This window comes from Physeter macrocephalus, chromosome 13, assembly GCF_002837175.3.
Source record: "Physeter macrocephalus isolate SW-GA chromosome 13, ASM283717v5, whole genome shotgun sequence".
NCBI lineage: Eukaryota > Metazoa > Chordata > Mammalia > Artiodactyla > Physeteridae > Physeter > Physeter macrocephalus.
In genome coordinates, this window is record NC_041226.1 from 86,526,864 (window position 1) to 86,554,215 (window position 27,352).

Consider the following 27,352-nt stretch of genomic DNA (forward strand, 5'->3'; position numbering starts at 1 on the left):
GCTGAGCCTGCACGTCCGGAGCCTGTGCTCCGCAACGGGAGAGGCCCGCGCACCGCAGGAAAAAAAAAAAAAAATTCGTAACAAAATATTAGCAAATTGAATCCAACCATATATAAAAAATGGACAATACATCATTACCAACAATTGGTTTAACCTCAGAAAACCGATCAAGGGCTTCCCTGGTGGCGCGGTGGTTGAGAGTCCGCCTGCCGATGCAGGGGACACGGGTTCGTGCCCCGGTCCTGGAAGATCCCACATGCTGCGGAGTGGCTGGGCCCATGAGCCATGGCTGCTGAGCCTGCGTGTCCGGAGCCTGTGCTCCGCAACGGGAGAGGCCGCAACAGTGAGAGGCCCGCGTACCGCAAAAAAAAAAAAAGAAAACCGATCAATCTGACAAGGGCACCAAGACAATTCAAAGGGGGAAAAAAAAAAGAGTCTTTTCCGCAAATGGTGCTGGGACAACTGAATATCCACATGCAAAAGAAAGATGTTGGGCCACAGTCACACTATTTACAAAAATTAACTCAAAACAGATCAAAGACCTAAATGTGAGAGCTCAAACAATAAAACTTAGAAGAAAACACAGGAGTAAATCTTTATGATCTTGGATTAAGCAATGGTTTCTTAAACACATACCTATATGTAAGACGCCTAGAGCACAAGCAACAAAAGAAAAAAAAAACTGAATTTCATCAAAATTAAAAATTTTGTTGTTCTAAAGGACACTATCAAGAAAGTGAAAACTACACAAAGAATGGGAAAACATATTCACAAATCATGTATCTGATAAGGGACTTGAATCTAGATTACATAAAGAATATGACACCTCAACAATTAGGATAAATAACCCAATTAAAAAACAGGCAAAGGATCTAAAGAGACATTTCTCTAAAGAAGATACAAATGGCCAATAAGCACATGAATAGACACCCAATTATCATTCATTAGTCATAAGGGAAATGCATATCAAAACCACAAGGAAATACCATGTAACACCCATTAGGATAGCTATAAGCAAAAAGATGGACAATAACAAATATTAGTGAGGATGTGGAGAAACTGGAACCTCATGCATTGCTACTGGGAATGTAAAATGGTGCAGCTGCTTTGGAAAACAGTTTGAACTATGTTTAACTCAAAAAGCTAAATGCAGAATTACCGTATGATCTAGCAATTCCACTCCTAAAACATTACCCCAAATAACTGAAAGCAGGGACTCCAACAGATACTTGTACAAGAAGAGGGGAAACACCCAAGTGTCAACTTACAGATGAACGGATAAATAAAATAGGACATATGCACACAATGGAATATTTCTTTTTTTTTTTTTTTGCGTTACGCGGGCCTCTCACTGTTGTGGCCTCTCCTGCTGCGGAGCACAGGCTCCGGACGCGCAGGCTCAGCGGCCATGGCTCACTGGCCCAGCCGCTCCGCGGCACGTGGGATCTTCCCGGACCAGGGCACGAACCCGTGTCCCCTGCATCGGCAGGCGGACTCTCAACCACTGCGCCACCAGGGAAGCCCCGTACAATGGAATATTATTCAGCCATCAAAGGAATGAAATTCTGACATATGCTACAACATGGATAAATCTAGAAAATTTGAGCAAAATAAGCCAGACACAAAAGGACAAATACTGTATGATTCTACTCATATGATGTACCTAGAACAGACAAATTCTTAGAGACAGGAAGTAGAATAACGGCTACCAGACACTAGAGGGAAGGGGGAGCAAAGAGTTACTATTTAATGGCTACAGTTTCTGTAGGAGATAATGAAAAAGTTCCGGAAACAGATAGTGGTGAAGGTTACACAACACTGTAAATGTACTTAATGTCACTGTACACTTAAAAATGGTTAAATTAATAAATTTTGTTACACATATATTTTACAAGTAAAAAAAAGAAAGCTTCCTAACTGTTCTCCCTGTTTCTACCATTCCTCACTCCAGCCCTTTTCATCTATTCTCAATATAAGAACCAGAAGCTTCCTGCTAAAACCACAGGTCAAGAGAACTATCTGCATTTATCAAAGCTCATGGAATTTTACACTAAAAAAAGGTGAATTTTACTGTGTGTTAATTATGCCCCAATATTTTAAAAAATTGCTAAAATTGCTTTTAATCAAGGAAACATAAATCAGATCAGTTTGCTCAACATCCATTGGTCAGCCAGGTCCTGACAGAGGCTTAGTAGATGTTACAAGACCTGTATCCCAGGCCCCCGGCCCCGCTATCCCTCTCCCTCCAGCCACCAGTGGCTGTCTGGCTCCTTCCTGAACCTGCCAGACATGCTCTCATTACAGGCCTGGTGCTTGGGGCTTTCTTCCTTAGGATATTCATGTGACCTGCTCTCTGGTCGTTGGTCTTTATTAAAATGTTAAGTGTCAAAAGCCACTGCAAGGCAAAATATTACATAAGACGGGAGAATCCAGCTTAATGGTAAAAGAAATATGGTCTGATATTTCTGAGATATTTTAGTCATTAGCCATGTATGAATAGTGCCTTCCTTGTTCCTATTTAAAATTGCAACCCATGTCCAGACAACAGTCCCTAAACCCCTTCTCTGCTTTAATTTTCTCCATCATACCTATCACCACCTAAAATACTCTATATTTTACGTACCATTTGTCTCTCTGTGACAAGGGCAGGGTTTGGGGGTTTTGGGGAATCTGTTTTGTTAACTGCTTTATCCCCGGCACCTGGAACAGTGTGTGGCATATAGGAAATGCTCATTAAGTATTTGTAGAAAGAATGAATAAACGAATGCCCAAATTCCTGAAAGGAATGATCTATCCGGTGTGCTTTGGGAAAAAAAACCAACCAACCAAAAATCCCACCGTATTTCTAACCTCATTCGGCCCTGCTTTCTTCATCCTCCATTTCCTGCCAGGTCTCTAGACATACTGGCCTTCTTTCACCTTCACCTCAAACATGCTCTGTCCTTTCCCAGGTCTGGGCTTTTACACATCCTGCACCCTCTGTTTGTAACAATCTTCTCTCCACTCTGCCTGGCAGCTTCTGGTCACTGTTCAACTTTCAGCTAAAACACCTTTTCCTTCCCAACCTCCTCATCAGCCCCAGATTCAACCAGATGGCCTCACTGTGTGCCTTCTTAGCACCTTGTACGTCTCCTTCATCCAACTCATTACACTGCAGTTAGAGAACTGTCGAGGTAATGGGTTGTTTAGTGGCTGTCTCCTTGCTGAGATCTAAGTGCCGTGAAAGCGGGGACCTGGTATGTCTTACTCACTACTGGATCCCAAATACCCAGGGTGTTATCATGCTCATGGCAGACACCCCTCAGGAACCTGCTGAATCAAGTGACTGAGCACGGGAGAGGAGTCTAGATAGCCATGGGTGTGCTCCAGATAAACCCTCTTCCTGAAAACAGGAGATGAATTTAAGGGATGAGGCCAATGAACGTGTAAGATATACCAATGGCAGAAATGCGTAAGCTCATCTTTTTTGTTTGTTTGCTTTTGTTTTAAAATTTTTATTGGAGTAGAGTTGATTTACAATGTTGTGTTAGTTTCAGGTGTAGAGCAAAGTGAATCGGTTATACATACACATATATCCACTCCTCTTTTTTTTTTAGATTCTTTTCCCATATAGGCCACTACAGAGTACTGAGTAGAGTTCCCTGTGCTACACAGCAGGTTCTTATTAGTTATCTATTTTATATACAGTAGTGTGTATATGTCAGTCCTACTCTCCCAATTCATCGCTCCCCCCCTTATCCCTTGGTAACCATAAGTTTGTTTTCTACCTCCATGAGTCTACTTCTGTCCTGTTAAGTTCATTTGTACCCTTTTTTTTTTTGTAGATTCCACATATGAGTGATATCATATGATATTTGCCTTTCTGTGTCTGACTTACTTCACTCAGTACGACAATCTCTAGGTCCACCCACGTTGCTGCAAATGGCATCATTTTGTTCTTTCTTATGGCTGAGTAATATCCCATTGTATATATGTACCACATCTTCTTTATCCATTCTTCTGTCGATGGACATTTAGGTTGCTTCCATGTCTTGGCTACTGTAAATAGTGCTTCAGTGAACGCTGGGGTGCATGTATCTTTTTGAATTATGGTTCTCTCCAGGTATATGCCCAGCAGTGGGATTGCTGGGTCATATGGTAGTTCTCTTTTTAGTTTTTTAAGGAGCCTCCATACTGTTCTCCATAGTGGCTGCAATCAATTTACATTCCCACCCACAGTGTAGGAGAGTTTCCTTTTCTGCACACCCTCTCCAGCATTTATGGTTTGTAGATTTTTTGATGATGGCCATTCTGACCGTGTGAGGTGATACCTCACTGTAGTTCTGATTTGCAAGAAATGTGTAAGCTCATCTTATAATAAATCTCTTTAAGATATTACTCAGAAAAACTTAAATGCAAAATTAAATATTTAAAATAACACTTACCAAACTACTGCTTAAGAGAATCTGAAAGTAATTTTATAATGAATGTAATTCCCTCTCAAGCTTTCTTATTGGGGGAGGTGGTAAATACCAATTTCCACTTGTCAAGTATGCTTAGATTCACCTATTATTCAACAGTGGTTATTAAAAAGGAACTGCATTCCAGGCACCACGCTGGGCTTACAAGTTAAATAACTGCACCAGAGTCCAAATTCTGTGGGGAAAGGAAGATTCCTTTTTAACTTTTGTGTCTATTTTTCTTAAGTCAGAGAAAAGGGCAAACTCAGCATTGCTCCTTTAACAAAGCCCTTATCAACGATTAGCTCAGATGAACCTTGGAGGGAAACAAAGCCTGAGATAAGATAAAGGAAATCACCAATAGGCGCTTCTCACACACGGTTAACAGCTAAAATATGTCAGAAACACCAGACCATATTTCTTTCACCATTAAGCTGGATTTTCCAGTCTTATGTAATAGTCTGCCTTGCAGTGGCTTTTCTTTGCCTACCCTACACTAGGAATCTGGCTGTAATTCCCAAACTCTAACGCATAGTTCTTTCCCTTGAGAAGTTCACAGCGACCACAAATGCCATCTTGGTCTAAACAGCACACCAAAGCTTCAAGGTCACTACAAGGTAGGAAAGCAAGTAGGCTTGTTTTTGGCTGTTAGTATGGCCCTGAGATAACTAAGAAATTCCTGGCAGTGTTGATAGATGGACCGATGTGGAAACAAGAGGCCAGTGGACTAGTGCAGCAGGGCCACTCAATAAAGCCAAAACAGAACAGTGAGCAGACCTGGGGGCAGGGGAGCAGGAGAGCGCTAATGTAGACTGGAAAACACACAGGGTGTGTGGCTGTTCTTCTCGCCGCTGGACTGGTAATGGGCTCCAGACTCTAAATGCCTGGGTGACACCGGTCCTCACGATCCCTACGCTCAGACTGAGGAAACGGCCCTCAACTCTTCCCTCTTCAGCCACACGGAAGAGCTCCTGGCTACAGAATACACAGAGCAACAGGGCACAAGCATATTCCATGAACCGTGCTGCCCAGAACAGTGACACGGAGTCAATGCCTTAGATTCTAAACACAGATTCAGACTTAAGAAAAGTCAGCTCTGGCAGCAATGATCCGGCCCTCAGATATGGCATGAAGACAAGCCAGAAGTCTCCAAACAGAGCTGGTGCCTTTTACAAGATTGTTTTTTCATACAAAAGGCATGAGAAACTTGAAAGAACAGGAATGCCTGGAGAGAGGAAGGAAGGGAGGAGAGACCGTCAATCTCAAGATCATCACTGGGTTTTCAGAATCAACAGTCTGCATTAGAGTCAAAGTGCCAACTCAGGAGCCCCAAGAGTATTAAAAAACAAAAAAAATCAAAAATCAAACCCTATACCTTACCTGACTTAATAACCGTAATGTGTGTATCACACAGAGACTTACACGTGACAAACAGCACACTGAGTATATATCACCAAGACTTTGAAGGTTTATGAGGCAACTGTTACTGCCAGTTGAAGAGGACAGTCTCCTGAAAACCCCATTGTGTACCCAAGATTAGCTGTCCACTCCACCCCTCTTATGACCTAAAGTTCTGCAGGAAAAATAGTCACACTCTGACAATGGCTATGGTGCTCCCTGCAGGCAGTTCACCACTACTGCAGAATAATTCACGGGCTTAAACACACTGAAAAGTAGTTAACATACCCCATCGCCGCAGGGGGTGCTGTAGGATTATTCTTCAATTCCTGGACATTTACCACTTGAGGGACATTCTTCAAAGTTGATTCGGTCAAAGTACTGACAGCTATTTAAATAGAGAAGAGAAAGGCACATTAAGTGCAGTAAAGGATCAAAAATCCTAGCCAGGTATAATGAATATCTAGGATACAAACTCAAGCAGAATGCAAACTTATTATATAAAGGAAATTTAGGTTGTTCTGCAGCACTGTGTTCAGTGGATCACCTGGCCTACTCCATTCATAAAAATTATCTGGTGAAGCTTTATGCAATTTAATCAAATGTACTCGTTTAGAAAAAAGGAATTCCCTAGCCAGCTTTTATACAGCCGAGCTGAGATACCTGCCATATTGTTGGCTCGCCCTGGAAAAGGGCAGAAAGAGCTAGAGGATCAGCAGTGTTCGGACTAAGTGCTTCTGCCATCCATCATGCATTCATTCATTCAACTTATTCAATAATAAGTTCTTTCGCATGAGCTTATCATTGCCGGACTCAGGTGCTTGGAATACAAAAAAATGTCTAAAACACAGCTCCTTGTCTAAAGAAGCTCATGCCTTAGTGAGACAGACACGATGAATAAAATGTGAAAAATGAGGCCAAGAGGCCTGAATTAAGGAATGGCAACAGGGATTGACTTGACACCTACTTATCTCTCTTAGGCTTGTCAGCTTTCACGTCTCCTTTTTTGTGTCTTATAATTTAAAGCTGTGGCCCAAGACTTAATGATATTTCGTAATTAACTATTAAGAAGGCCTAAGCAAAGCTCTTAGATCTCTTCCAATTATACTTGGGGCAAAGTTGAAAGCTGTAGCCCAGGTAGGACGGTGGGTCCATGGCAGCTCACTTTACTCCCTCGTTCAGAGAGATAACCAGGGACATCTTGCCCATGACCACATGTATTTCATCCTTCACATTCAGAGGTGCCTACACCTCAGACATATTTGCTTCCAAAATGACAACAGACATCACACCACCTCCTGCTGAGAGTGGAATAATCCTAAATCCTGACAGACTTTAAGTTTATAAATAACCAACCCAATCGGCCTGATTTGGGGCGTGTTCAGCACAATGCTAAGATTCTGCTGGGTCCAACCAATATTTAAAACATCAAACGTTTCTTATTTTTTCAGACGGCTCAAAAGTGCCTTCAAAAGTTATCCGGTTTTTGCTCTTTCGTATCTATTTTAGATGGCTTAATAAGGGTTTTAATATTTGAACTTTTCCTAGAAATCTTTTAGTATTATATAATGGTAATTCTTTTTTGGCTAAATAAAACCGTCATGTCTTTTTAGTCTTTTAAAATTTTAGTCTAAATTGGTATGTGTTCTAAGCAGTTATAGAACTAAAAAATAATTTTATTCAGCTACAACAAAAATATTTGATTCATAGCCGAGTTTCTCAACCTTGGCACTATTGACATTTTGGGGCTGGATAATCCTTTGTTGTGGGGTTGTCTTGTGCATTTAGGATTTTTTTTTGCAGCATTCCTGGCCTCTACCCACTAAATGCCAGCAACACTGCCAACTGTTGGAGGGGAGGTGGGCGGGGCAAAATAGCCTCTGGCTGAGAACCACTGGCTTGTAAAAATTGATAGCTAGTGATAACTGAGGTCCCGAGGCGAACTACCTATAAATCTTAATGTAGGAAATTACGGATAGCCACAAACCACTGACAAAATGCAAAAGCTGATTAGCTTCTTAGAGTCTTCATCTGTCAAGTTTCCACCTTAAATTTGCAGTCTTAAGAAAAAGCTGTACTACAATACAAAGAGCACAGGGTTGGGGTCTGGGTTTTGTTACGTCTTGGTCAGGTGACCTTCACCTCTCCAAACCTTACATTACTCGAAAGCCAAATGGGCCGGCCCACTCACACCCACCTCAGAGGGTGGCTGGGACCCTTAAGATACCATCAGACAACCCTAGTGTTATCAGGTGATCTACCTGCGAAGATTAATTTGGGGCTTAAAGCAGACATTATTCAAAAGCAGGGGTTAACAACTCCATCAAAAAACCCCACTGATCTCCCACTTAACTGAATGTGGCAGATAATACTGCCCCTTAAAAGGAAAGTTCCCGACTAAGTCTCTGCCTTCGCAGAACTCTCTCCCTCAAAAGGTGAGACCTATCACATCAGCCTTCTCTTCTGAAGGGCGGCAAAGAGAGCCCGCCGTTTCTTGGCACCTGTGTCCTGGCCTGGGGCTCGGACAGCTCACCATCAGCCCCTGCATGGATGTTTTTACCTGGCGCCTGACTGGCCATCTGCCGTCTCAGGGCTGCCGCAGCGGCCGCCTGGGGAGCAGAGATGGGGTGGGAGGGGCCAGGGGCGCCGTGCTTCACGGTTTTTGTTGCGAGCATTGTGCTATCAGCCCCCTGAGGAATAATTTTGCTAGCAGGTGTAGACACTGAGGAAAAAAGATAAATTAAGTGAGAGAGTGGGTCAGAGAAGAAGAAAACACAAAAATTAAAATGGTAAATTCTCCATGTGTGGTTGCAGGGAAAATGTTAAGATTAAAAATCCTAAATAAAGCATTAACACAGAAGAGTACTGGCAAACTGACAGGCTGGCACCTTTATCTTTCAAAGATGCTACAGGCAATTTGCCTGCCCACTTCTATTAGTGAAAATACTTCACGTGATCATTTCCTCTGACACCGAGCAAGATATAACTTTTGTGCCAGAACAGGGCAATGTCCTGCTCTCCTCTCATAAAATCTCTCCATTCTGGTACCTCATGCCCGGCTTTGTCCTCTTAGAAGTCACTGCAATACAAAGTCCTGATGCTCTGAAATGAAGGTGTGACAGCACAACACAGGTCACATCAGCGAGCCAACACAGACAATGAGCATTCTGGCTGGTGAGCTCTGAGGCACAACATGGCTACAATGGAGGAGCTGAAACGAGGTGGGACGGGAAAGGCACAAGTTGTGCTCCACAGTAAAGCAGTAACTGTGAACCTTGCAGGGTCTCCTCTTCCTCAGGTCCTACCAACCACTTTCAAGGGGAACACACCTCTTGAATCTGTCCTGTAACTTCTAGAATATTAACAGAAATGGGCTGGAACCCATAACTTATGGGTGTGATACTATAAAACCCAGTTACAGTTCCTTCAGGAGTCAGAGATCTCTCAGGGAAAAAAGATCATTTCCTGTCTCATTGTTTACTTACCTGAAGTTCCCATCACACCCGGCGAACCATGAATCAGGTGAGATTTAGCAAAAGGAGTCGCCTGGGGCAAAAGACTGGGCTGGATGGAAGGCGTTCGAACCACGGGAGCATGCCGGGGAACCTGGACCACCGCGTCGTCATCCTTACAGGATGCCCGTGTGTCTTCACTTTCCAGAGACTGGGAAATGGAAGACGTTGAGCTGACTTCATCCAAGTCTTCATAATACCTCTGAGACAGGAAAGCTGACCGAGACAGGCTGGCTACAAAGCCCAAAACAAAACACAACTTAGACAATTCCAGTCCAAAAGCTATGTAATTTTCACTGCTGCTAGAGAAATATCCAGTTTATAAATCGACTTAATTATTACTTATTTTAAGTGGAAGCAGCTGCTGCTGAATGCGAACAAAGATACTTTTTGCTCAAATGGGCTTTTTGCAAAACCGAGCTGTGTAGGACAAGAACATCTTGACTGTTAAACAAAAAAAATGTGAGGTGAGAGACGGGATGCATGCTGGTGTAAAAGCAGGAAGTTCCCAGGCAATAACACCGTCTCAGAAAAGCAACAGAGAAGCTTCCAGAGCAGAGCAAACAGTCCCAGTGCTGCCACTGCTTTCCAACAATAAACTTCTGAGAAAAGGCCTAACGCAAACTGGAAAAGACATCACGTCCTCGATGTTGAGGGTCTCAAACACTGCCACGTAGATCTAATCATTCTTTTGAATCAATTAGGTTAAAACAAAAAAAAAATCACTGAAATCAATCTTCACCTTCCCTGTTTTTTTCCTTCCGTAAACTATGGGGTAACGTGCCATGTTACCTTCTACCGTGAATTTCAGAAGTCATGTTACGTAAGTCTGTATATTGGAAAAAACCGAAACCAAACAAGTAACAGCCTTCTCCCCTCCTCAGGTTATGTAAAAGTATTGCTAACATTTACTGACTTATTTGCTCTACAGGCACACCACTCTGCAAGATTTTATTCGTCATCATGGAACCGGAACATAGAGGAATGCAGGTGAACAGCGAGCGATGCTGTGTGCTAGCGCTGCCGCTAGGCTGCACCGTCAGCTGGCCACCAGCCACGCGTGGCTATTTCGATGAAAAGTAATGTAAAGTAAATAAGTGAAAATCTAGAACCCTAAGTTGCACCAGCCCCCTTTGAAGTGCGCGACAGCCACAGCGTAACTGCTATACCGGAGAGCACAGACCCAGAACGCCGTCACCACTGCAGGAAGTCCTACGGGACAGCACCGTCCCAACGTGTTTTGATGCAGGTCAATGTGCAGCAGGGTCACTTAGCAAGTCCCTCCGTAACCACCAGCACCACCAGTAAAACCGCAGTTAACATTTATTGAGAACTTACCTGGTACCAGGTACTGCTCAAAGCATCTAAATTAGAAATTCCTGTTATCTGACTTTATGGTTAATGCCTAGAAAGGCTGAGTAATTTGCCCAAGGTCACGAAGTTGGTAAGTGGTAGAGCTGGAATTCAAACCTGCCGTGTATCCGACTTGAAAGACCATGTTCTTAACAGTACTCTGTTATATATAAAATACCCTGTGCTAGGTAGAATTTTGACCCCACGACCCTTGCCCCCAGTGCCACACCCATGGTTATGTTCCCTTAGAGGGTTATATTACATGGCCAAAGGGATTTCGCAGACTCAATTAAGGTTATTAACCAGCTGACCTTAAAACAGAGAGGTCAGCCTGGATTTTCCAGGTGGGCCCAGTGTAAAATCTCAAGAGCCCTTAAAGGTAGAGAAAAGAAGCACAAGAGGAAGCAGAGAGAGGCGGCAGAAGTGGGGGCACAGAAGCGTTCCATGTGCTGTTGCTGGACTGCAGATGAAGGGGGCCGGGGGCACATGCAAAGCAAACGAGGACCTCAGTCTTACAGCTGCAAGAAACCGAATTCTGCCAACAACTCCAATAACTCAGAAGCGGGATCTTCCCCAGAGCCTTTAGATGAGAGCTCAGACCAGCCAACACTGACTTCAGCCTGTGAGCCCCGAGCAGAGGACCCAGCAGGGCCGTGCTGCGCCTGGACTTCTGACACACACAACTGTGAGATCATAAACAGGTGGTGTTACAAGCCACTACATTTGTGATAATTTGTTAGACGGCACCCACAGAAAACTAATATAAACCCCACACTCTCTTAGGGCCACACTGCTCTCACTAATTTCTCTAAAATCCCACTTCTTGAGAGTTAATAGCAACAAGAGATGACTCAGACTCATCACCTTCAGGAACTGGATAGAAAACGGAAATAACTTTAACTCCCAAGGTCTGATACCACCTGGGGGTTCTCTCAGTTTCCTTCCTTCATCTTCCTGATGCCATTCATTGGATTTGGGTGGAGGGACACCCATCAGTTGAAAAATGCAATGGCCATGCTCACTTGCAGAGGCCAGGAGCCTGGTCTGCTCAACTGTCCCAATGATGCTGCCTCCGCAGCTGACACATGCTGCTTCCTGCTGTGATCAAGGATGCAGCTACCTTCCTGGCACTAGAAAGGGGGCCCCATGAAACCTAAAGAATCTTACTCTGCTTAAATGCTAGCTCAGATCAGGACAGGCAGAAAGCCACATTAACAGGAAGGAGAAGGGGTAGAAATCATGATCATATCAGTAGATGCAGCAAACCTCATATCTTATGAGGGACTACAGAAAGTGTTCCCTTTGAGATAAAGGCAAGGATGCCTACTCGCCCCTTTTATTGGACTCTGCATTGGAGGTCCTAGCCAGTGAAATAAGGTAAGAAAATTAAATAAAAAGCAGAAACAAAAGTGTTCATATCCATGGAAGGTATAATTGTTTCCACAGAAAGTCCAAGAAATAGCTACAGACATATTATTTGAAATGAGTTAGCCAAGATGCTAGATTCAGTCAACATACCAAAAAATCTAGTACATTTCTATACACTATATCTAACATAAAAGAAAACATAAAGTGAAATTTAAGGAAAAAACCCCCATCATTATAAAAGCATTAAAATATCAAACTTGGGAATAAATCTAACAAAAGATGTGCATGTCCTCCATGCAGAAAACATTTAGAAAAATTAAGGACCCAAATAAACATATGCCATGTCTAGGAAATGAAAGATCAACACTGTACAAATGTCAATTCTGTTAAGTCAATTTAGAGATTCATTACAACCCCAATCAAAATCTCAACTCTTTGAGGGCTGAGGGTGGTAGAACTTAACAAGACAATTATAATATTAATATGGAAATGGAAAGCACCAAGAAGCGCCAAAACATTCTAGATCATGGGTCAGCAAACTACAACCATGAGCTAGCTGCTTGCTTTTATACATAAAGTTTTACTGAAGCATAGGCATGCCCACCTGTTTACATACAGTCTGCGGTTGCTTTCCTATTACAAGGGCAGAGTTCACTAGGTACCATAGAAACTACATATTTACTATCCAGCTCTTTAAGAAACAGTTTGCCAACCCCTACTCTAGACTGTAGAACTTTCTGTGATGATGAAATGTTCTGTGTCTGCGTTTCCTATTACAGTAGCCACTAGTCACATGTACCTAGTGAGCACTTGAAATGTGGCTGCTGGATTTTTTACTTTATTTAATTTTTATTAATTTAAATTTGAATAGGCTACCATATTGAACAGCATAGCTTTAGGATCTAGGAAAAAAAAACAGTATTAAGCTTATTTTTAGCACCAGTTAATTGAGGCAGTGTGGTGGCAGTGGTTTCTAATCAGTGTACAGACCATCAGACCTATGAGTATAGGAAAACCGATTTACAACAAAGGTGGCCACTAAGCAGGGAGGAAGAATCTTCACTAAATGGTGTTGGGACAATCAGATATCTAAATACAAAAAAGTGACATGAGAGCCACACTTCGTATCATACACAAAAATCAATTCCAGATAGTATAAACGAAATATGGTCTACCCATACAATGGAATACCATTCAGCAATAAAAAGGAATGAACTACTAATACATGATACACATCATGGGTGAACCTCAAAATGATACTAAGGGAAAGAAGCCAAAGCAAAAGACTACATATGATTCCATTTATACGCAGTTTCTAAAAAAAGGCAGTTCCACAGAGAAAGAAAACGGATCAGTGGTTGCTGGGAGCAGGATAGGAACTGATTACAAGCAGCATGAGGCAACTTCTTAAGTGATGGAAATGTTTTAAAACTGGAATGTGGTGATGGTTATACAATTCTGTAAATTTACCAAAAATCATCAAACTATACACTTACAACAGGTGAATTTTATGATACGCAAATTATACCTCAATAAAGTTGTTTTAACAAAATTAATTTCAGGTAGATAGCAGATCTAAATTTGAAAGGCAAAGCATTAACATTTCTAGACAATAATACAGGTGCATACATACTCTTGTGACCTAGAGGTAGAGAAAGATTTCTTCAACAGAACAACAGGAACTGACCAGAAAAGCAAAGGCCGAAAAACCTGTTTTAAAATTAAGAACTTCTCTTTGCCAAAAGATACTAAGAGGCTAAAAAGGCAACAAAGTGGATAACTACAAACTCATATAACCAACAAAAGGCTGGTACCAAGAACTGATAATAACTTCTACAAATCAGCAGGACAGACTATCCAACAGACAGATGAGCAAAGGATTTAATGAGGCACTTCACAAAAGATACCCAAATGGTAAATAAACATATAAAAAGGTGACACCAGCAGAGTTAAAAGGAAAAAGATTGACAATATCAAGCTTGGCAAGGCTGTGGAACAGCTGGAATATTCACACACTGATGGCCAAGTGTGACTCACTACAAGAGAACTGCACGCAGAATCTGAAGCTGAGCACAGGGACAGGGTATGAGACATAGTTCCACTCGGAGCCACGTGACCACATAAAAGACATACACGTGTGCCCCAAGGGACAAGCAGAAGAATGTTCAGAGCAACATTCTACTATGTTACAGCTAAAAACTGCAAACAGTGAATGTCCACCAAAAGGAGAATGGATAAACAAATGCAGTATATTCATACACCGAAGCAACAGAAAGAAACAGCTACACGCAGCAACATGAATGACTCTTAGAAACCTGATGTGGAGTAAGAGAAACCCATCCAGAGAATAAATAAACGGACTTCCACAGTATCCAAAGCCCAAAACACAGGCAAAACCAAATTACGGTGTTTGGGGAGGCAAGTTTAAGTAGTAAAACTGTCAAAAAGGAAAAATAAAGGAGATTGAAGAGGACAGCGGCTTAATGCAATGTACAATCCTGAACTGGATCCTGATTTTCCAAAACGCTTGGCTACGCGTGCTGCTACCAGAGCCCGCGCCCAGAGCCCATGCTCTGCAACAGGAGAAGCCACCGCAATGAGAAGCCCGCGCACCACAATGAAGAGTAGCCCCCACTCGCCACAACTAAAGAAAGCCCGCGCGCAGCAACGAAGACCCGATGCAGCCAAAAAAAAAAAAATTTCAACTCAAAACATAATTTCAAAGAAAAAAGCAGTTACAGGCACTAGAGCAAAGCAGGGTTATGCCTAAAGTTGCATCTAACAGATATTTTTTTAAAAGCAAATTCAGGTAATTATATAGATAATTTCATGACAAAATACTTTTTATCAGGTATATGGCTTCTTTTCAGCAAGTGTTTTTAGCCATCATTCCCTAATCTGTAGTTTTTTTTTCTTCTTTCTTAGAACATCTTTTTTTCAAATGTAGCCTTACTCAAAACCCCATACCAATCAGAAAAGTGAAGCTTCTCTAGCTAAAGCAGAGGCTAGGACCCCTGGAGCCAGCTCAGCTTCCCCCAAACCCTTGGGAACCACTGCCACAGAACCTAAGGAGTGCGGAAAACACAGCGTAAAAGCCAGAATAACTACCTTGAACTGCTTCATTGACCATGTATAAGCTGCTTCTTACCCCAATATTCAAATGGATGACAGATTCTGGGGACATTTTCTCTATCTCCCACTAAGAACCAAAGGAAAACACACACACACACACACACACACACACACACACACACACACACACACCATCCTACTCCCACACCATGTACTATATGCTTTATCCTAAAAATTCAGGACCAGTTTCCTCTACCTGGAGCAGTAGATCTCACCGGTGGGGTCTTCCTCTTGGCCAAGAAGTTTCTCAGCTGTGCCTGTTTCACGGGGGACAGTTTGGCTGCAAGAAATTCATGAACCCATAAATGCATAAGACTCGGTTTTTAAGATGTCAGTAGATGAAAGAGAACAAAGAGAGTTTAAAGACTGGAAAGAACTCATTTACCTGGGACTTTGGGCAAGGGTTTGGTTTGAGAGTCTATGGTTGTTTTCAACAAAGCATTGCGCAGGCTTTCGAGGTCACTGTCAAAACTGAAATAGGATAGTGTTATATATGAACCAACTACGACCTGAGAAATCGGGGTGGTGGTGGTGGTACGTTATCCTCCTAAATATAAAGGCAAGATATGAGAGCATCCCAATACAGAAATGGAAAATCTGACCAATCAAGGAAATTAATCCAAGAGGAAAGAGATCACAGTCTGAATAGTATATCCCAACCCCAGAGCAAACACAACATCAACGGGGCTCCAGCAGGAAGGGCAATTAAAATCTACACATTCAGCCTAAAGGCAGAAACACAAGCCCACCGTGGTAACTTCAGGGGTAAACTGTCTAACTGCAGGGTCTGAAATCTCCACACTCTTGCAAAATGATAAATCTGAGCTTCAAGACAAACTGGTCAACCTAATCCTGAGAGTTAATTTTCAATTAAACAATAATACTGTGACTATAGTATCTGTTATCATCTGTTGAGCATCTGTGTCATGAGGCACACTACTAGGTGCTTTAAAGACTTAGTTTTAAACTCTCCAGTAATCCCATGAGGCACGTATTGTTAGCCCTACTTTTTGGCAAAGGAACAAAGGATCAGCGAGGGTGAGGAATCTGACCAGGCTCACACAGGTGAAAGACAGCAGAGTCACTTTCAAAGCCACGTGTGAACCATTCTAAGACTACTCCACCTAGCTCTATTTATCCGTTCATCCAACCACATTTATTGAGTGCACGTGGCATTAACAGGCCCATTCTCCTGCACACCTGTGAGTGCTGCTCTGCGAGGGAACATCCAAGGGAAGCCCCCACTGGGAGGTTTGGTTATAGAGACGGAGCTGCTGGAGACTATCCACCAGGTGATTCAGCCTCTTCCTCTGTTGGTTGATAATCTCCCGGTTGTTGGCAAGGGTGTTAAACAGCGTCTCTCGCTCTGGCACAAGCAGGCGCCTGTTGAGAGCAAGGAGGAAAGAACTAAACGGGAATGGTTCAAGTAAAGGAACTCCCCACCGAATGGAGAGAAAAAGACTGCAGCTGTAACAGGGAGAAGACTAAACTGGAGAACCACGGGTGGGAAAGAAACATCAAGAAATTACTAGAACATAAAAAGGGGATGAAAGCCTAACGAGGATAAAGTGTAAGGAGCAAAGAGCAGCTTAGGATGTGCAGCACCGGGCCTGTAGCAGAGGACAGCACAGCCACACACAACCTCAGATGGGTTCCAGGGAAGAAATGGGCGAAAAGTCATCCAGCTATATATTTAGGATATGCATATTCCTCTGTTTGTAAATTATATGAAAGAAAAAGAAAAAGCCCAAGGGTACAGGGAAATCTAGGGAGTCAGTCGGTCATTTCTTCAGAGTGCTGTCAAGAAACAGAGGAATAGCACACGATTTAGCGGCAGGGGGGTCACCCACCCAAAAGAATTACAAGAAGACAGGGACAACTGTCCCTTTCTTTCTGGCGACAAGGTAGTTAGTTCAACGTATATCATTAACAGGCATTCCAATAGGGTAAAAGGTAATATTTAGAGAAAGGCCCAAAACACAGACGTGTTAGAAAATTGTACAGATTTAAGAATCTGAACTCTACAGAAAGGGAACTTACAAAAAGCACATTAAGGGACTTCCCTGGCAGTGCAGTGGTTAAGAATCTGCCTGCCGATGCAGGGGACACGGGTTGAGCCCTGGTCCAGGAAGATCCCACATGCCGGGGAGCAACTAAGCCCACGAGCCACAACTACTGAAGCCCGTGTGCCTAGATAGAGCCCGTGCTCCGCAACAAGAGAAGCCACAGCAATGAGAAGCCTGCACACCACAATGAAGAGTAGCCCCCGCTCGCCGCAACGAGAGAAAGCCCAAGTGCAGAGGAAAAAAAAAAAAAAAAAAAAAAAGCACGTTAAGTAGAAAATCCATGGGGTTGTTTCAAGGAGAACAAAGAGCTGGCTTCTCTGTTAGCATCGTGCACTTTTTATTGTTTATTTTCATTCTTAAATTTTTTATTATTTTATTTTATTGGCCGTGCAGCTTGTGGGATCTTAGTTCCCCGACCAGGGATCGAACCAGTGCCCCCTGCGGTGGAAGCGCGGAGTCTTAACAACTGGATCGCTAGGGAATCCCCCATCATGCACTTTTTAAAAAGCCAACTTATTAATTAGCAAAGAGAAATCCAACTGTCAAGCAGAGCAGAATGTTCTCACTGTCAGGTCAAGCCATTCTCTCACGTGGGGAGGTACATGAACTCAGAACCAGGGGAGTAAGCTCTGAAATCTCTAAAGGGGCCCAACTGCCCACGGGGACAAGCGCTCCAGGCACAGAACCTCCCCCTGCCAGTGTCTGGAGGATCAACGTTCACCTCTGTCTTCCCATAGCTATGCTCGTCAGGTCGAGCACAAAGCCTTTCTCCACACTGTAGAATATAATGTATTAAATTTTGTTTACTGAGTTTTAAACGCCTTCTAGCCCTGCCCCTGACACAACACCCAGGTTGCCCCAGTTAAAAGGCTGTGACCTCACAGCTTTGTAAACAAGTGAATAGATCATTTCCTGGTTTGTTTCCTCACAAGGCTAATCACATTAATCAAGTATAGGTGTTTCAGAAATCTAGCATTTTGAGGGCTGACCTGGTTTTCACACTTCTTGTGGGCACCTTACTGCTTTCACAATGTACTGCATTCTATTCTTTCTGGAAAACACGAGGCATAAAACCAAATATCCACGGATGGAAGATTAGGATAGAAGGTTTTCCTCTACCTCTGTTACCACTCCTCTCACCCTTTTAGTTATCCGTACTAATTAGGAATGTTTCCTCCAAAGGAAAATGTGGAATATACAGAAAAGTATAAAAGAAACATTCCTCTTAATCTCGTCTTGCAGGTATGAGTATTTTGACAGAGTTATTTCCAGCCTTTTCTACATTAGACCTCCACAATGAGGTCACCTAGTATGATTTTACGTCTTACCTTTTTCATATTTTATATTTTATACCTAATAATTAGTTACAGAATTATATATTTTGTATAGTTCATGTAACACAAAATATATTTGATTTTTTTGAGAATATGCAATTCAACGGTTTTACAGGATTCTGTATTAAGAAAAAAATGTGACCAGATTTATTAGCCACTCCTCTAACTTTTGGGTAACTAGGTTGAATCCAATTTTTCACTCTCATAAACTGTGCTGTAATATAAATTGTTCTATGTAAATTATTGTGAATATCGCTATGATTTCTGTAGAACAAATTTCTAGATGTATAATGACTGGGTCAAAGAGAATGAACCTTTGTCGGGTTTTTTTGTAAATCCTCCTAAATGATCTTTTAAAAGGGCTACAGCAATTATCTACACAGTGGATGAGAGACCTCGCTCACTTTTGTTTTTTCTTTTGTTCCAGATGCCGATCCCACTCCAAGTCTAGAACATCATTCACATCTTGGACAGCAAATTTCACATACTGATGAAGGCGCCGAATTTCCTACAAGAAAAAAATGAAACGTCAAAATGACTCAGTTGTCCAGTAGCTTGCAGGAAGGTGTATCAAAACAGTTAAAATGACTTTGAAGTCTTTTTATACCGAGAACCATAATGAACAAGGAAAACGTAACAGGCTTTAATACAATCATTAGAATGTTATAATTCAAATGAAAAACAGCAACTCAACCTTTTAAAGCGTGTGACAGAGAGGTGGTGTAAAGAAAAGGGAAACAGAAAGGGCGTATCGGCCTAGGGCCTCTAGGGAACCAATGTTCTTGCTTAGTTCTCATTTTCAGCTCCTGTAAAGTATCTCCACGTGGCCTAGGAATTTTCCACTGCACTCTGTTACTCCGAGAGGGCACCCATTTAGCTTTTGCTCTCCCACCCATGAAATTAACTGTAATACAGACAAAATTATTCTACAAAACGGTGCTGAAAATAATTCTGCACCTATCTATTCATAGAGTAGAACACATAAGTCATCTCACCAGCAGGGAAAAACTCATTTCTCAAAAACAAAGAATAGTATCAGCACTAGAAACTGAATTTACCATTATTAAAAGTCTTACCGATTAATTTATTTTAGGCCTGCAATAATTTTCTTTAAATATTGGTCCAGTGTTAACCTTCATGGCTATACCATTTGACTCTCAAAAATTAAAAAAATATAGCATTCCATTAATGCAAACAAAGCATTCCATTAAACACGTATACAAATGAAGACAATGTGCTTTACAGTGGAAAACACTCTTTACAGCTGTACAAAGATCTTAATGTGTTTAACTGTATTTTCAAAATTATTTTCGGACAAGGGTATGTGTCCTAACTGAAGAAGAAAACGTCATGTAAAGAGAGCCACGCTGATTCTAGGAAGCAGCAGTAACCTTAGCATCAAACGCAAATGTCAACTCAGTGCTCCATGACTACAGGGAGGCCCTTTACTGTGGACACGTCACATGTGACCACACCTCTGTGCATTAACTGGTCTTGTTTCTTCTGAATGCCCTCCCAACTTTGTCTGCCAGGAAAACTTTTCTTTTAAGGCCCATCACAAATATTCTTCTGTGGCTTAGCTGCTCCCCCATCTGCAATCCCATAGCAACACACCCCACCTTATATTTATAAGTCGATCTTTCAGCTGCTACTTATCCAGCTGTAGTGTAGTGTTGAACACCACAGGCTCTGAGCCAGACTGCCCAGGCTCCAGGGTCCAGCAGTTATTAGCGGTGAGACTTGGGTAGTTCCTGTGTCTCTTGATTCCTCATCTTTCTTTTGTACATGGTATGCATTCAATAAATGCTAGCTATTATTATCTACTTAGCACTGTGGAAAAGAGAAAATTATTTCCCTTGAATGGGGACAGTGGTTCACCCAAAGCTGAATTCTTTTAGTTTGCACACAGAGCAAGGGGTGAAAAGGCACATAGGAAGAAAGAGTCACCAGATTCAATGTGGAGGCCTGTAATTTGATGAGTGGTAGGCAGGTGGTCGGCACTCTCTGCTAAGAGGGTTACCATCCCCCGGAGAAGGACACACCTAGGAATACCTCAAGGGCGGCAGGACACAGCAGGGGTTCCTCGGCCTTTCTGGGAGGCCTCCACTTCTTTCATTTTCCTACTGTCAGTATGCTTACCAGGTGTGGGATGGAAATGACAGCAACAGTAGAGTCTGCAGCCTCAAATCCTCTGAGGCAGGAGGGGGCTCACCAGACTCACAGAGCCTCAGGTCCCAGGTGAGGAAGGCCAGTGCTGCCACCCCTGCACCCTTTCCTACCTGATTCTAGGGAAATGCAAGGTGGTGGGAGATGAGCCCTACTAAAGCTGTGATGCAACAATTCTGAATAAACTGAAAGATGGAAACAAAACTCAGATTTAGCTCAAAGAGAATATGGGAATAATTAAGAATGAGAAAAGTAACTTTGCTAATAGTTACAGGAAGGCGCCCCGGCAGGGAGAAGTTTCGATTCTGGTCCCACTCTTACTAGAATCAACATTACCTTGGGCAAGCTCCTTAGCCTATGACATTCCAGTTCCTTATCTGCACAATGGGCTCGGTAACTCTCAGCTTGCAGAGCAGCAGATTTTTGAAGACTAGAAATAATGTATTAAAAAACACCTCACAGGGCTTCCCTGGTGGCACAGCGGTTAAGAATCCGCCTGCCAATGCAGGGGACACGGGTTCGAGCCCTGGTCCGGGAAGATCCCACATGCTGCGGAGCAACTAAGCCCGTGCGCTACAACTACTGAGCCTGCGCTCTAGAGCTCGCGAGCCACAACTACTGAGCCCGTGTGCCACAACTACTGAAACCCGCGCGCCTAGAGCCCATGCTCCGCAACAAGAGAAGCCACCACGATGAGAAGCCCGCGCACCGCAACGAAGGGTAGCCCCTGCTCGCCGCAACTAGAGAAAGCCTGCGTGCAGCAAAGAAGACCCAATGCAGCCAAAAATAAATAAATAAACAAATACATTTATTAACAACAACAAAAAAAACAACCCTTCACAGAGCACTTGGTGCCCAATGAACAGTTGCTAGTTTAATAATTATTATTCCTGATTTGATTTCTAAATATATCTTTTTCAACAGCTACTCTCTACCAATCTTAAAGTTTAATTAAGAATTATGTTTTTGTTTAATCCAAAAAACCTTAAGTGGGAAAGTGCCATTTTCTTTGCGACAGTGAAGGGAGTCTATACGCCAAGTGGGTCAACACTCGCAGGAAGTGAACAACTTTGTACGAGCAGCTGGGCAAGCCTGTACCTCCCAAAGGAGCGCCTGTCTAGGAGTCTGTTCTCAGCAGCTCTGGCGGGGTTCTCCTACCTGGAGCTGAGCCTCGCTCCTGGGGTCCAGCGGCCTCTTATAGAGCAAGTGCAGATACCCAGAGTCACGGTTTCTCTCATTTTGTTCTCTGGCTTCTTCAACACCAGCAAAGCCCTCAAGTAAAGTTGTTTTCAGGGTACTTATATCTCCATGAAGAGACTAGAAAAGGTACGAGGATGAGTTGATACAAAAGTGGTATTTCCAAGAAATAAACCTTTCTTTCTAGATCAAGGAAGGCGGTATTTCTCAAATATTTAACACGATGAACATATGAATATAGCAAAAAGTGAACTTCACTGCTTGGAAAGAAAGATACTAATGTTCATTTTTTTTCCTTCCTCATTAAAAAAAATACATACTCTAATGATCAGAAACTCAGGAAATAAGACAAGTACTGGTAATCCTGCCATCTAAAGATGATCACTGTTAAAACCCTGGAGAACTTTCTTCTTTCTTTTTTTTTTAATTTTTAAAACTTTTACTGAAATATAGTTGATTTACAATGTTTCAAGTGTACAGCAAAGTGATTCAGTTATATATACATATATATATATATATATATATACACATATATATTCTTTTTCAGATTCTTTTCCATTATGGGTTATTACAAGATATTGAATATAGTTCCCTGTACTATACACTAGGTCCTTGTTGTCTATCTACTTTACATATAGCAGTATCTATTAATCCCAAATTCCCAATTTATCCCTTCCCCACCCTTGAGAACTTTCCTCTTTCCAAGTGTGTTACTTAAGACCAGAGCTCTGGAGTCAGGCAGTCTGAACTGGGATCCTGGCTCTATAACTCAGTAACTGGGTGGCTTTGGGCAAATTACTTCACCTCTCTAAGCCTTGGTTTCCTGTTCTTGCAAAACAAAAAGAATAATAGTGCCTACCACGCAGAAAAGCTGTGAGGAGTCAGTGAGATAATATAGATATGCCTGGCACATAGTAAGTAGTAATAATTGTAACACAGTAAATAAACAGTTAACAACAAATATCTGTTATTTTTATACTGTATATGCTCTTAAGTATCCTGCTTTTACCTTAAACCTAACCCTTTATAACCTAACAATTTACTATAAAAGACAGTAAATTTTCTCCTGTACATGACCCTCAGTATCTTCAGTGAAGTCTGCTTTTATACCAAGAAAAAAAACTTCGCAAATTTTCAAATATATCTAAACTAAATTAACAACTAGAATAAACTTTTATGGAGGGCCTTGTAAGGGTCAATGGGGTAGAAAGTACTTATTATTCCATTTTCCACATGAGAAAACTAAAACATAGAATCGCCGGAATAATCTGCCCGAAGTCACATGGTTTATTAGTAAGTGCTAAAGGCAGGATGTGAAGTCAGGCATTCCGAGGTAAGCCACTCATCCACATAAAACACAACACTGGTGGTTCTTGAAGAGAGAAAATATATACATCCGTGGAGTATTAGGACAACAATTTGCAAATGTGCAATTCAACTGAGGAAGTAAAACACAAACCTCTGTGGTCTCCTTAATCTCCAAAAGAAAGGTGTGCAGGCCATCTGATTCTGTTCGCAGCATCCTCATCTCCTCAGAAGTGCCCACTTGGAAACAGGCTTTGGAAGTTCGGGCTTTCAACTCTTCCAACTCCTTCTGAAAGTGAGTGATCTGTAGAGGCCACAAATGAGGAGACGGCTCAGTCTGAATGGCACGGCAGTCATGTCACTGCTCCCGGGCCCGCTAACAGCGCAGACTCCCGGGACATGCCAACGCTCGATGCCAGAATAAAACAGTCACGTAGGAGTCCACACTCAGAGCCAGTCACGTCTCACTATCAGAGCTACTTCTGGAAGAATCTGCAGGAACAAATTTACCTCCTCCCCGATTCCAGCCATCACAGGATCTGACTCTTTCCACTGATGGCCCTGCTTCTCTGTAACAGGAGGCTGAAGTGATTTTGCCTGAAACGAAAGGCAAGGGTTTTAAAGTGCATCCCACACCCCAAGCGATGGCTTCCTGGAGCAGGTGGCTCCGTGTCTATCCCAGGTGCAGCGCTCTCACAATACCGTCACTGTTCCACCATTCACTCTTTTGAACCCGTATTTACTGGGTACCTTCCTGGTATAAGATAGGCTCTAGATAGAGGCAAACAAGGTAGATGAGGTCCCTACCCTCATGGAACTCACGTTCTACTGGGACAAGACAGATAATAGGAAGGAAACAACTCAGGTAATTTCAGCTAGTGATAAGTGATGTGACAAAAGTAAACAGGAACATAGAGAGGGAATAAAAGTGGGCACTGCTTGACAGGAGACAGCCCAAAAGCCCTCACTGAGCACTGCCTCTGCACTGAGACCTGAAGAAAGGGAGAAAGCTATGGGAAGCTCTAGGGGAAGCACCTCCAGGCAGTGGGAAGAGCAAGTGCAAAGAATCTGAGGTAGGAAAGACTTTGGCAAGTTTGAGGCAAAGATATAAAGTGAACGTGGGCACGGCAAGTCAGGGAGGAAGCTGGGGGCAGGCAGAGGCAGGTCGTGCAAAGCTATTCCAAGGAGTCTGGATTTTATTCTAAGTGTGTTGGAAAAGTACTAGAGGAGTTTTAGGAGAGTTTAAACTATTTTCTGATTAATGATATTAAAAGATCCCTCCTACTGCTAAATAGAGCATGGATGACAGTGACAGGTAGGAAAAGAAATAGGAAGAGGAGTCAGGAGGCTAATGAGGGAAGAGATGATAATGGCCTGAAACACGATGTTAGCAGGGGACAGAGATGTGGATTTATGACATATGACACATCACAGAGCAGAGCTGGCAAGACCTTTGCTAGTATGGACTGGGGGAGGTGCTATTAAAGAGAGGAATCTAGGATGACTTCTGGACTGGGGGTAGAGCAAACTACCTGGTTAGTGCTGCTTACTGAGATGGGAATACTAGAAAAGGAACAGGTTCTGGGGAAGATGGAAATCAAGAATTCTGCTTTAGAGATGTTATAACTTGAGAGGGCTTTCAGATTATTTGATACCTACAGCAATTAACACATGGAGAGTTTTTAGACTGCATAAGCATTCATTAAAACGGCTTTATTTAATAAATGCCACGTGTCATGCTTTATGCCAAAAGCTACACCTGTAAACTGGCCATTTACTGTGGAGCCTGTACAGGTGTGTGCTGGGGGCAGGAAGGAGGTTGACTGGGAGAGGGACAGAAGGAAAAGACATGACTCCTGTTCTGAGGGCACTCAAGTAATCAGGTGGGAAATGGACGGAAAATGCTCCTTAAGTTAAACCATAAAAATAAATGGAGATGATAGACTGCAGATCTAAATATGAAAAGTAAAATAATAAAACTTTCAGAAAACACAGGAAAACATCTTTTCGACCTTGGAATAAGAAATGATTTCTAAAACAGAACACAAAAAGCACTCATTATAGAAGACAAATTGATATATTGAATTATACTAAAATTAAGAACTGTAGTCATCAGAAGACACCACAAAGAGAATGTAAAGGCAATTCAGAGAGTGAGAAAGTATTAGTATTTGCATTATATGTATGTGTTTGCACATGCATGTGCACATCCAACAAGGAACGAACTCTTACAGATCAGTAAGAAAAAGACAACCCAAAAGCCACCCTGTAAAAGAAGATAGTCAAATGGCTAATAGTCATATGAAAAAAAAAGCTGAATTTTACTAGTCATCAGGGAAATACTAATCAAAACCACAAAATACAACAGCAATAAACAATGAAAAATACAAAGACTGGTGAGGATGTGGAGCAGCTGAACTCATATGCTCCTACAAGGAATGTACTGCAGAGGAATATATGAATACCCTATGACCCAACAATTCCACTCCTAGGTATCTGCCCAACAAAAACGCATACACAGGGCTTCCCTGGTGGCGCAGTGGTTGAGAGTCCACCTGCCGATGCAGGGGACGCGGGTTTGTGCCCCGGTCTGGAAGGATCCCACGTGCTCCAGAGCGGCTGGGCCCGTGAGCCGTGGCCGCTGAGCCTGTGCGTCTGGAGCCTGTGCTCCGCAGGGGGAGAGGCCACGGCAGTGAGAGGCCCGCGTACCGCAAAACAAAAAACAAACAAAAACAAAAAACAAAAAAACCGCATACACATATTAACCCAAAGACGTCAACTAGCATGGTCATAACCACACTATTCACAAGGACTTAAACCCGGAAGCTACTCAAATGCCTGTCAAGGATGGAATGAAACTTGTAGTAGAGTCGCCCAATGAATTCCATACAGCAACAATGATACAGAAAAATCTCACAAACATAACGTTGAGCAAAACAGTCAGACACAAGAATATACACTTTACAGAAGGTACAAACAGGCTAAACTAAGCTATGCTGTTAGAAATCATAATAGTGGACCCGTTTGGCAAGAGCTGTGACCAGAAAGGTGAACATGAGGGGGACTCGGGGACCCTAGTACGTTCTATTTCTCCATCTGGGTGTTAGTTACCAAGGTGTATTCAGCTGGTGACAATTCACTGAGGTGGACACGTGTCATATGTATCCTTTTTTACCCCCATGTGTATTCTATGTTAAAAAAAAAAACTAAGTAACTAAAATAAACTGAGTTGTTACGGAAAGAAAAAGAAAAAGAAGGCAGTGGGTAGATTTCTTGGTTACTTTGGGAATGATAGAAAAAAATCAGGTGCTACACCACAGCCTTCAGACGTAAAGAGAATTCAACAAAAGGAACATAACATGGATAAGCTCAGGAACCAGCAGAGAAAACAATTCTAAGACTCTAAGGTTGAGATAAATGGCTTTTATGAGCTCACATTACAAATATTCAAAGATCACACTTTGGTATTTCCTATCACATAATCCTATATACTATTTCCAAGGCGTGAATTCTAAAACACAAAAACCCATTTTATCAACATGTACGTTCTGGGTAGTAAATTAATAAGCACAGCATTGCAGGTGGAGTTTAAACGTACCTGGGGCGAGCCTGACTTGGCCACGGGAGGGGTCATCCTAGGTGATTTCTGTACCATCGACGGCACTGGACTTGGACTACCCTGCGCAGACCGCCCTGCCAGAACAAGAAGTCGGTTAACACAAACAGTATTTATTCCCATTATTTCTCCTATCACGAACATCCTTTCCTCAAATCTAAAAATGAAAAGTTTCTCGTTGTCCCTAGCCCCGTTTACGATCTTTGTTACCAAGAGTGACACCCACAGTTCCCAAATAACTAAAAAACACCGATTACATTTTAAAACAGGAAACTCCTTTGTAAAGCAGGCAGAACTGGAGTGTCCCTGATGATAGGTATGTGGACGGTGTGCAGGCCCAGGAGGCTGTCCACTTGGCCCACCCTTACTCCCGGCAGAGGCTCCTGATGCACCTCTGGGAACTGGGGGCAAAGTTTAAAGACCACCAGAACAGTAATCCCCATCACCTGTAAGAACTCACAAGGTC

The 27,352-nt window shown here is 42.5% G+C and overlaps 1 protein-coding gene across 5 annotated transcripts in view; it reads right to left on the reverse strand.

The window, feature by feature from the left end:
* NUP214 (nucleoporin 214) overlaps nt 1-27,352 on the reverse strand; it is a 101,033-nt gene that overhangs the window by 48,899 nt on the left and 24,782 nt on the right. For all 5 annotated transcript variants that reach the window (XM_007115571.4, XM_007115570.4, XM_007115569.4 and 2 more), the window contains 11 exons: nt 26,869-26,963; nt 23,781-23,867; nt 23,425-23,574; nt 21,927-22,085; nt 19,007-19,110; nt 16,403-16,585; nt 15,588-15,673; nt 15,399-15,482; nt 9,323-9,583; nt 8,398-8,559; nt 6,126-6,225 (listed from right to left, as the gene is read on the reverse strand). In XM_007115571.4, coding sequence (XP_007115633.2) covers nt 6,126-6,225; nt 8,398-8,559; nt 9,323-9,583; nt 15,399-15,482; nt 15,588-15,673; nt 16,403-16,585; nt 19,007-19,110; nt 21,927-22,085; nt 23,425-23,574; nt 23,781-23,867; nt 26,869-26,963 — 1,471 coding nt within the window. The remainder of the gene's footprint in view (nt 1-6,125; nt 6,226-8,397; nt 8,560-9,322; nt 9,584-15,398; nt 15,483-15,587; nt 15,674-16,402; nt 16,586-19,006; nt 19,111-21,926; nt 22,086-23,424; nt 23,575-23,780; nt 23,868-26,868; nt 26,964-27,352) is intronic.